The sequence below is a fragment of the Propithecus coquereli genome, unplaced genomic scaffold (assembly GCF_000956105.1).
Source record: "Propithecus coquereli isolate 6110/MARCELLA unplaced genomic scaffold, Pcoq_1.0 Scaffold3, whole genome shotgun sequence".
In the NCBI taxonomy this organism is placed as follows: Eukaryota; Metazoa; Chordata; class Mammalia; order Primates; family Indriidae; genus Propithecus; species Propithecus coquereli.
The window spans coordinates 13353327-13365191 of record NW_012148618.1 but is presented as its reverse complement, the minus strand read 5'-3'; the positions used below and the strand labels follow the sequence as shown (position 1 = coordinate 13365191).

General features: G+C 37.0%; 1 protein-coding gene across 1 annotated transcript in view; it reads left to right on the top strand.

The window, feature by feature from the left end:
* The window catches only part of TMEM87A (transmembrane protein 87A), a 51617-nt gene that overhangs the window by 8281 nt on the left and 31471 nt on the right, over positions 1–11865 (top strand). Inside the window, exons 4-7 of the mRNA XM_012649133.1 lie at positions 176–289; positions 2612–2665; positions 2844–2888; positions 11469–11586. Of these exons, the coding sequence (XP_012504587.1) occupies positions 176–289; positions 2612–2665; positions 2844–2888; positions 11469–11586 (331 nt within the window). The remainder of the gene's footprint in view (positions 1–175; positions 290–2611; positions 2666–2843; positions 2889–11468; positions 11587–11865) is intronic.

Sequence of the window (11865 nt, the reverse complement as noted above, 5' to 3'; positions counted from 1 at the left end):
GCTCAGGCTGGTTTCGAACTCCTTAGCTCAAACAATCCACCCGCCTTGGCCTCCCAGAGTGCTAGGATTACAGGCATGAGCCACTCCCGGCCTACAGATGATCTATTTTTTACCTTCTAAATATCTTATTTGTGAAAGGTAAATGAAATACTTTGTATCTTTTCTATTTTTCTAGTCAGAAGAAGTAGAGACATATTTGGAAAAACTTAAGGAAAAAAGAGGCTTGTCTGGGAAATATCAAACATCATCAAAATTGTTCCAGAACTGCAGCGAACTCTTTAAAACACAGGTAATCTTTGAAAGTGGTTGGAGGGAAATTGAAGATGTAAAAAATGTAATTGTGTTTCCGGCTATGTCCATTTCCCACACCGCAGTTGTTCCTTCTGGCAGGAATAAGTTGGAAGCATGTTCTAATAGGTGCATAGTAAGCCACTTAACATGTTCATCTCATCAAAGAGGGGTTGTACTTTCCTTTGTGTGTAAAAAGCAAACCTCCAATTTTTTTTATTGTGGTAAAATGTACATAACATAAAATTTACCATTTTAACCATTTTTAAGTGTAGAATTCAATGGCATTAAATACATTTACATTGTTGCGCAGCCATCAGATCATCTTCAGAACTTTCATCATCCCAAACTGAAACTTCATACCCGTTAAACAATAACTCCCCATCAACCCCCACCCTCCTGCCAGTTCCTGGTAACCACCGTTCTATTTTCTGTCTATGAATTTGACTACTCTGGATACCTCATATAAGTAGAATGGTACAATTTTTTTTCTGACTCCTTTCACTTACCAGAATGTTTTCAAGGTTTATCCATGTTACAGCATGTATCAAGATTTTACTCCTTTGTAAGGCTGAATAATATTCCACTGTATGCATATACCATATTTTGTTTATCCATTCATCTGTTGATGGACATTTGAAACCTCAAATTTTTAATTCTCTTGTCACCTCATGTAATTGATAATGTTCCCAGAAAAATCAAGGTTTTTAAGTTTTACTGTTACAGATCTGAAATCAAAAGGGCATCATCACTGCCTTGTTTTGTGGAAAGTGGAAGGTGGGAATAATATATTTTTAATGTTTCCATATATGTAATCATGTAAGTGGAGATTCTGGTATGAAATTCTATTATCTTAGAAATGCGATCTAATACCAGCTTTTGATAGAAAAATTTTATAGGTGTTGAAAATAGTATTGTAACTATAGCCTTTACTTTGTCCTTCCTGCATTTAAAAATTGCTTTGGAATATTTAGCAAATTGCCTCAAACTGGTAAGGAGTTCACTGATCAGTTACTAGAAGTAAAGTTTATTGATAAGAAGACTTTAATAATTGGTAATTGATAATAGGATTATAAAGGTTAAGGTCTTGGAGGGAAAAAAAATAGCTTTAAAATGGTGGAAGAAAGTGGGTGTAGTGGCTCATGCCTGTAATCCCAGCTGCTCAGAGGCAGGAGGATCACTTGAAGCCAGGAGTTCGAGATCAGCCTGAGTGATACAGTGAGACCTGGTCTCAAGGAAAAAAATGGTGAAAGAATGGTAGAAAGAAAAAGGTAGAAACAATGTGATGTTGAGTATTTTGTGTGTTTTCTGATGTTTCTCCAAATTTTCCCTCAGGCTAGTAGGATTGGTTGGTCTTTCTCAGATTTGATTATGGAAAGCTACCTTGTGTCCTGTTGGCTGAGGTTGCCTCCTTTTAGATCTGCTATAGCCTTTCCAGGGTCTTGGCATATACCTCTGTTGGTAAAGTTTCCTTTTCTCCTCCAATCAAATGTAACAGAGTTGAATTGTACAGTCTAATCACTCAGGAAGGAGAATGGCTCACCTGCTGATACCTGGTAAGACAGGTAATTAGTTTTTTGTTTTTTTTTTTTAATAGGCTTAGAATGTTATGTGGAAGGAACAGTGGACCTAAGAGTCAGGAATCTTATGTTCAAATCCTATTTTTTTCATCTAAAGCTTTATAGCTTTGACTTGCATTTTCCTCATCTGCAGAATGAGGGACAATTATCTAAGATCCTTCTATTGGAAAGCATATGTCCTATATCTAAGGTTTTGTCATTCTTAAATTTTTATTATTGAGTGGCCAGTTTGGTTTGATATTATTTTTTAGTTCTTAATAGGATTTTATTCACTTGTTTGTGGTTGATTGGAAATCTTTTTTTTGGAGATAGTGTCTCTCTCTGTTGCCCAGGTTAGAGTTCAGTGGCATCATTATAGCTCACTGCAGTCTCAAATTCCTGGGCTTAAGCAGTCCTCCTGCATCAGCCTCCCAAGTAGCTAGGACTATAGGCATGTGCCACCATGCCTGGCTAATTTTTCATTTTTTGTAGAGTTGGGTGGGAGGGTCTTGCTATGTTGCCTAGGCTGATCTTTAACTCCTGGCCTCAAGCAGTCCTCCCCGCTCAGCCTCCCAAAGTGCTGGAAATATAGATGTGAGTTACTGCACCCAGCCTGGAAAACTTTTGTTTGCTGATACTAACTATATTATTATATTTACTGTTACAGTGCTATGTTTTACTTTAACCATTTCTGTGTATTTTGAGCTACACTTTTCTTTTACTATTTATACATCTTTAATTTTAATTTTACGTTTCTTTTATAGAGCTTTTCTGGGGATTTTGTGCATCGACTGCCTCTTTTAGGAGAAAAACAGGAGGTAATTGTTTTTCTTATATATTTCTGAGAGTAAAGTAAAAATTCCAGCGACTTGGGAGCTGTATCTCCAGGGAGGGAGCACTGCGCTTGGGTAATTGGTGGAGGTGGCAGCTGGAGGAGCACCAGAGGTTAAAAAAAAAAAAAAAAGTTCTGATTTTTCTTTTTTTTAATATTTAAAGGCTAAGGAGAATGGAACAAATCTTACCTTTATTGGAGACAAAACTGTAAGTGCGTTTGGGAATTTGGGACATTGAACACATATTTTAGTTTTCTTACGTTCATGTATTTTTGAATTGTTCTTTCAGTATGCTAACATTTAAAAAGGAAGTTAAGACTGGAAGCTATACACCAAAATGTTAAAAATAGTTGTCTCTGGATGATATCATGAGTGATTTTTATTTTCCTTTTGTTTTCTCTATTTTGTACAATAAACTTAAATTGCTGTTGTCCCCTCCCATAAATATTTGTAAACAGGAAGAAACTTATTAAAAAGCTTAAACTCCATTTGAAATTATCTGCGATAGAATACAATTGGAAGAGAGTTTGGAAAATTGAAATAAGGTCAAAAACTATAAATATGCCTTACATTTTCATAAGTACACGTTATACGGATGCTTATTTCACTTTCTAATTCACAACTAGTTCCTCAAAACTTTAGTGGTTAAAAATATAGAGGAAATAAGTTATCCATGTTGGGTCATATTTTTTACAAAGCTGGTTAAAGTTTTTAATTTCATAACAACTTTATTAAGACATAATGTGCATATCACAAAATTTACTTTTTTAAAGCATACAAATTAGTGGTATTTAGTATATTCACAAGTTGTACAATCACCAACCACTGTCTAATTTCAGAAACTCTTCATCACCCCAAAAACCTATACTCATTATCAGTCACTTCCCATTTCTCGCTTCCCCTAGCCTCTGGGAATCACTAATCTTTCAGTCTCTATGGATTTTCCTCATCTGGACATTTTATGTAACTGGAATCATATAGTACATGGACTTGTGTTCGGACTCGTTCACAGTTTGCAACTCTGTCTTAACCTTTACTTCCTGCTTGCACAGAGCCTTAAGATCAGCCAGATGTGAATGAGTAGGGCCGTCTCAGGTCTCTCCTGGGCCTGTGCACAGCTCTGGGCATGTGTACATAACCATGCACATACTTGTGGCCTTCTAGATTTCCAGTAATATTTTTGGAGCTTTTCAAAGTTCCTATAGACATCTGATTCTCCAGTTCTTCCTTTTAAGTTTTTGGTCAGCCTTTTGGTAGTTCCAGCTGTTAATGTTGACTCAGGCAGCCGTGATCTGCTGAGTGTTTTTGACAAATGCCCTGAGTACAGGGTTGTTGACACTGAGTGATCTCTGAGTCAGGTCAAATAAAGACAAACTCTGAGAATGGAGCTTTCAACAATCTGCCAGACAGCTCTGGCGATTGGTCTTTTAGGGACCTCCAAACCTGTTTGGTTTTTTTTTTTAGTGTCTTATTATATGAATACATTGCAATTTGTTAAATTCTCTATTATTGAACATTTATGAGTTTCCTTATCTTGTACTTTTAAACAGTGTCGTGATGAATATTCTTGTAGGTACATTTGTTTTTAAATCTTTATTTTCTGATTTCAAAAGATTTCTATATTGGTAAAAGTTTTTCATTCTATAACTTAAAGTAAAAATTCTTTGTAATTTTGATTTCTAGTAGTTTTAGCCGTTTGGTGTGCTTTCACAGAGCACATGTATATTAACCAAAATGAGATCATATTATTTATACCACTGTGTAATATTTTCTTTTCCCTAACAAATTCATACATTGAACACTGCTTTTTTCATGATTGCCTGATATTCCATTTATCATGATTTTTTAATAATTAACTCTCAATTAGTGTACATTGGGTTGTTTCCAGATTTTCACTATTATGGATAAGGTCATATTCATAATGTCTAGCTATATCTTTGGTACATTTATAATGTTTTCTTTAGGCTAAATTCCTGGAGGTGGAATCACTGGATCCAAGGGTATGCACAGTTTTTTTGTGTGTGTTTTTTTTTTTTTTTTTGAGACAGAAGCTTGCTCTATTGCCCGGGCTAGAGTGAGTGCCGTGGCGTCAGCCTAGCTCATAGCAACCTCAAACTCCTGGGCTCAAGCGATACTTCTGCCTCAGCCTCCTGAGTAGCTGGGACTATAGGCATGCGCCACCATGCCCGGCTAATTTTTTTTTTTTATATGTATATATTTTTAGTTATCCAGATCATTTCTTTCTATTTTTTAGTAGAGACAGGGTCTCGCTCTTGCTCAGGCTGGTCTCGAACTCCTGACCTTGAGCGATCCACCCGCCTCGGCCTCCCAGAGTGCTAGGATTACAGGCGTGAGCCACCGCGCCCGGCCTTAAAATTCTTTGTCTGTGGTTTGTCAAAGTGCTCTGCAGAGAAGTTGTAGCACTTTGTGGTCCCAAGAAAGTGAGAGTGAGTTTCCATCTTTTTCCACAAACACTGGCTATTACTATTTAAAACAGATTTTATGCAGTTTGTCTAGTTAAGCAGTAATTTATTGTTGTAAATTGTATTTAAAAAATTATTGGTGAAGATGAATGTTCATTTATATGCATATTGGCTGTTTGTATTTTTGCTTTCTTCAGTTGTTACCTGTGTGTAGCATAGTTTGAGTCCTACTCAGGGCTTGAGCCTTTTTCCTAGTGATTAAAGCTACCTCAAAGATGACCCTGTTGAATATCACAAGTAATATTTAGAAATACTTAGTCAGTATTGGCCAACAAACATATAAAAAAATACTCAACATCTCTAATCATCAGGGAAATGCTAATCAAAACCACAATGAGATACCACTTAACTCCATTGAGAATGGCTTTTATCAAAAAGTCCCAATACAGCAAATGTTGGTGTGGATGCAGAGAGATGGGAGCACTCTTACACTGCTGGTGGGACTGCAAACTAGTACAGCCTTTATGGAAATTAATATGGTCATACCTTAAAGAACTGAAAGTGGAACTACCATTTGATCCAGCAATTCTACTACTGGGTATTTACCCAAAGGAAAAGAAAGACATTCTATAAAAAAGACATCTGCACTCGAGTGTTCATAGCAGCACAATTCACAATTGCAAAGATGTGGAAACAACCCAAATGTCCATCAATACATGAGTGGATTAATAAAATGTGGTATATGTATACCATGGGGTACTACTCAACCTTAAAAAAATGATGAACTAATACCCCTGGTACTATCCTGGATAGAACTGGAGCCTATTCTTCTAAGTGAAGTATCACAAGAATGGAAAAATAAACACCACATGTACTCACCATTAAATTGGTTATAATTGATCAACACTTATGTGCATATATGGAAATAACATAGGGCACTGGGCAGGTGGGAGAGGGGAAGAGAGGATGGGTAAATTCATACCTAATGGGTACAGTATGTGATGTATGGGTATTGGGCATGCTTGTAACTCTGACTTGAGCAGTGCAAGGGCAATATATGTAACTGAAGTGTTTGTACCCCGATAATATTCTGAAATAAAAAACAAACAACAAAAAAAGAAATACTTAGTATATAGTCAAAAGAATTATCTGTCCTTTGATCTTTCTTCCTGAAAATTGGGCCTGAGGCAAATACCTTATAAACTTATTAAAGGGTACTCACCAGTTCAGTACCTCCACTCTCTTTTATTAAAGCTCTGATAAAACACAGATGTTTGTAGAGGAAAGGTCCTCTCTGTGTTCCTTCCCCTAAGAAAAGATTGATAAACGAGAATAATATTTTTTTTTTTTGAGACAGAGTCTCACTCTGTTGCCCAGGCTAGAGTGCCATGGCGTCATCCTCACTCACAGCAACCTCAAACTCCTGGGCTCAAGTGATCCTCCTGCCTCAGCCTCCCGAGTAGCTGGGACTACAGGCATGCGCCACCATGCCCGGCTAATTTTTTCTATATATTTTTAGTTGTCCAATTAATTTCTTTCTATTTTTAGTAGAGATGGGGTCTCGCTCTTGCTCAGGCTGGTTTCGAACTCCTGAGCTCAAACAATCCACCCACCTCGGCCTCCCAGAGAGCTAGGATTACAGGCGTGAGCCACCACGCCCAGCCGAGAATAATATTTTGATTAACTCTTTTTGTTTGATGTAAGTAGTAATGTGATACATTCACCATTATAATTTTTGCAAAGTCAATAAATTATTTTTTAGAGCAGTTTTAGGTTCACAACAAAATTAAGTACATAGAGTTTCCCCATACCCCTGTATGCCTGCACACTCCTGTCCCATCATTAACAAACTGCATCACTGTAGTACACTTGTTAAAATTGGTGAACCCACATTGGCATACTTTTATCAACCAAAGTACATAGTTTACATTAGGATTCATGCATGGGTTTTGACAAATGTATACCTTTTTTTTTTTTTTTTTTTTTTGGAGATAGAGTCACGCTCTTTTGCCTAGGCTAGAACGCCCTGGTGTTAGCCTAGCTCACAGCAACCTCAAACTCCTGGGCTCAAGCGATCCTCCTGCCTCAGCCTCCTGAGTAGCTGGGACTATAGGCGTGTACCACCACGCCCGGCTAATTTTTCTATTTTTAGTAGAGATGGGGTCTTGCTCTTGCTCAGGCTGGTCTTGAGCTCCTGAGCTCAAGCCATCTTCCCGCCTCAGCCTCCCAGAGTGCTAGGATGATAGGCATGAGCCACCACACCCAGCTGACAAATGTTAAATAACATTTCCACTATTACACTATACAGAATAGTTTCAGTGCCCTAAGAATCTTCTGTTCTCTGCCTGTTCATCTCTCTCTTTCCCCTAAGCTCCTAGTAATCACTGATCTTACTGTCTCCATAGTTTTGCCCTTTCTAGAGTGTCATATAGTGGGAATTAGGCAAGTACGTAGCCTTTTCAGATTGGCTTCTTTCATGTAGTAATATCCACTTAAGGTTCCTCCATGTCTTCTGGTGGCTAAATAGCTCATTTCTTTTTAGTGCTAATACTCCATTGTCTGGATATATCAGTTTACAGTCTCCTATTGAAGGACATCTTGGTTGTTTCAAGTTATAGCAATTATGAATATAGCTGCTGTAGACATTTGTGTGCAGGTTTTTATGTGGATGTAAGTTTTCATTTCCTTTGGGTGAATACCAGGGAGCATGATTGCTGGATTATATGGTAAGAATATGTTTAGTTTTGTAACTATTGAGAGCGTAAGTAACTAGATTACCACATGCAGCTTTAATTATCTTACTGATGGGATTAAAATTTGTGTTGAAGAAGACTTATAATTTTCAGGCATTATCAAGAAGACAGTGTTTTAAAAATTGTTCTGTTAAGAAGGAGGAAATAATTAGTAGTCAAGGTGGTCGTTAAGAACCACAGGCTCTGGGGTCAGATGTTCTAGATTTCGAAGTCCAACTCTACAACTTAAAACTTCTTGGAAAAATTAGTTATTTTATTGTGCATCAGTTTCTTGCATGGTAAAATGGAGCTAATAGGAGTGACATCACCAAGAATTGTAGAATAGGGAAGTCCAGGTCTCTGTGCCTCCACAAAAGCAACTAATAAGCTGTCAGACACTTAAAATAACAAGGAAAATTTTACTGAAGAAGCTGCTGCATTGTATTAAGAAAGTGCATTGGTGTTTTAAATTGTCCATTTACCATCCCCTATTTCCTAGTTCAGAGGCAGAAAGATGGCAACCAGCAGTCCTGATGCAGATTGCTAATGCCAGAGGGACTAATATGAACCTTATTCTTAAAGACTGGTGGTTGTCTGTTTTGACCTGTCTGGCAGCTCCCTGAAGGACCTGTGCAAGGACTTGCCTTTGTTTTGCCTGACTTGAGAGTGTTCTAAGGCTGTGGTGGCTTCCTGGGTTGTGTTTGTCAAAGCATTTATGGCCAGAAGTATTGGCTGCATAGGGAAAGGAATAACAGTGGGGACAAGCAATAGATAGACTGTAAAGCCTGGGAAGGAGAAGGTATAGAAAGGACCAATGTGGGAGAAAAGGGGCTTTTAAAAGCTCCTGTGTATGCTGGAGAATTGAGAAAGCCATGTGCATTCTCAGGACTGGACACCTGCTCAGAAAAGACCTTAGATGATCCTAAGCTTTCACATTGGCTGATCTTCAGGCTCTGCACAAGCAGAAAGTGAAGACTAAGGAAGGGCTTTAATTGGCCCAGCTAAGTGTTGAAGCATTGCCCCATCTGCAAAGACTGGGAGGGTAGTATTTTTCTTTTTTGGCTCCTAGTGTTTAAGAAGATCTTTGTCAAAACACTAGCTGACCACTAAGCTAAAGGAACACAGACTCCAGTAGCAGACTTTACAAAAATAGTTTAGAAAAGTCACTAAACAAATAAAACAGCAACAACCCCCATCAGCAGCTAACAGGTGGAGGGCACATTCTGGTTTCCAGAGCTGCTACATTATATTATTCAGAATGTTTATTAATAGTTTTCAACAAAAATTATGAGTTGTACGAAGAAACAAGAAAGTATGGCACATTTACAGGATTAAAAAAAAAAAAATAGAAAGTGCCTCTGAGGAAGCCTGAGTATTACTTACCAGGCAAAGACTTTAAATGAACTCTCTTATTTATGCTCAAAGAGCTTAAAAAACCAAATGCTGTAGTCCCAGCTACTTGGGAGGCTGAGGCAGGAGGATCACTTGAGCTCAGGAATTTCAGTTCAGCCTGGGCAATATAGCAAGACTCAGTGTCTAAAAAAAATGAAAAAGAAAGAAAGAAGAAGAAGAAATTATAAGATGATAAAAAGACTAAGAAAAGCAAGAATGAAGAACTAAAGAAAACCAGGAAAACATAGAGATAAAAATGATAAAAAGAATGAAGACAAATGAGCAGAGCCTGAGAGACCTATGGGGACACCACCAAGTATATCAGTGTGCACATAATAGGAATTCCAGAGGGAGAAGAGAGAGAGAAAGGCATGCAAAGAATATTTGAGGAAATAGTGGCCAAAAACTCTCCAAATTTGATAAAAGCATTAATTTCAAAAAGACTGAGAAGCTCACAAAGCTGAAACTCTAAGCAGGAATGAATAAACAATGTCGTGTGTCCATAAACTGTATTATCATTCATCTGTAAAAATGAACAAAGTACTGATACATGCAACAGCATGGATGAACCTTGAAAACATTAAGTGAAAGACACAGAAAGCCATGTGTTTATGGTTCATTTATATGAAATGTCCATAAATAGACAAATCCATGGAAACAGGAAGTAGATGAGTAGTTGCAAGTGGTAGCGGGAAGGACAGATGGGAAGTTACTGCTTACTGAGTACAAGGTTTCCTTTTGGAATGAGGAAAATGTTTTGGAACTAGATAGAGGCAGTATTTGTACATCATTGTGCAGTGTACCACATGCCATTGAATTATACACATTAAAATCATGAATTTTATGTTATGTGAAATTTACCTCAGTTTAAAAAGGAGGATTAAAGAACATAATAAATGCTGAGTAGAGTGCCTGGCATATAAATGTTAGTTTTACAGAATCAGAATTGCTACATTCCAGAGTTAAATGTAAACTTTATCAAATCCTGGAATGTGGAAATTAGTTCCTTTTGGAATTTGTAAGAGATGGTTTTAAGATATTTAAAATTGGTAACAGAGCAGTTTATTACACCAGTGTTTTGTTGGTTAATGAGCAAGCAAGTTCCAGAAAGGTTCAGTAATTACAGTTAATAAGACATGTGATACTCATAACTTCAAAGCTGTAAAGTTTTCTCACAGACTGCTCCTGAGTCTTGTCAGAGAGAGACTATTAGGCAGAGAGAAATCACTGTATGATTTAGCATGACATTTATGCTCTTAGTTACTAAGATACCCTAGTAAGCTGAAGAATCATTTAATCTGTTTGACACATTGAATTTTTATTGTGGAATATAATTTCTGAACTATTAGCCTTTTCTTGGGTTTGTAAGACATTTTAACCGTTTGAGAAAAGTTGTGGCTGCACAGGGAAATGCATAAATGAATAAAATCTGTTATCCACTTTGAGGGGTTTCATAGATCAGTGAAGCTTACTCAGAGATCTCTGGATAAAAGTTTCTCCCTCTAAGACCAGATGGTAAAAATTGCAATTCTAGGTAGCAGTACCTTCTTTCACACATAAGGAAGAAGCAGCCAATCATTTTCTGTGTACATCTTTATCTTTGTATCTTAGTCTTGTGGTGGTGAAGTTTAATCTATGTGGAAAGCAAGAGTTACTGGTCAAGGGCTTGGAGGCTGTTAATTTGTCTTCCTTGGCTTTGAGGGGCAGTGACTCTTGCTTTCCACATAAACTAGCCCAAGGTTAAGTTTTTTATATAAATGTAAGGCCATGTCAGTAGATATTCTGGTAGTCTTGTGAAGGGCATTGAACAAAGGAAGTTAGATTCAGGAATTGGTGTTTATAAGTCATGTTTATTGACATCATCATAGTTTTTTTTAGGTGATTTAAATAATCTTTAGTTTAAATTCCTTAGCTTGTCATGATTTCTGTAAAACATAACCAGGTATCCAAATGTGGCTTAAACAGAGATTCAACTTAGTGATTGTTGTTGAGGTTTTCCTCATAAAGAAATGTTAAATGTATAAGATACAAGGTACCTTGCTTTTTAGTAATTCATAATCTAGCCTACTTTATTTTATGCACTACAGGCTTGTTTGTTGTGCCTGCTATTTCAATGAGTGAAAATGAAGGACTCTACCATGTTTCTGGACACATTCTGGAGCAAAATTTTCATATTGTATTATTAACTTGTGCTTTCACTTCTTAAGATTTGAAGGTTTGGTGCCTTTTCCTCCTTTCTAGGCAATGCATGAACCATTGCAAACTTGGCAAGATGCACCTTACATTTTTATTGTACATGTTGGCATTTCATCCTCAAAGGAATCATCAAAAGAAAATTCACTAAGTAATCTTTTTACCAGTAAGTGCAATTTATTTCTTTTTAACATTTGTGTTGTTATCTAGTTATGTCATACATGGTGGTAGGTAGTATAAAATTGCTTTAGATGAGGGATAATTCATTAAGAATGTTGTGAAGTGGGGAAATTGGGGGACATTAACATTTTTCTGCACCCAATATTACTAGGCACAGTCGTGGGCACTTCACATATTTCTTATTAGGTTTCATTTTCCTTCATTTGATCCTCCTGCATTTTAAATTTTTAATTAGTATCATATTTTCAGTATTCTGAACTAGAAT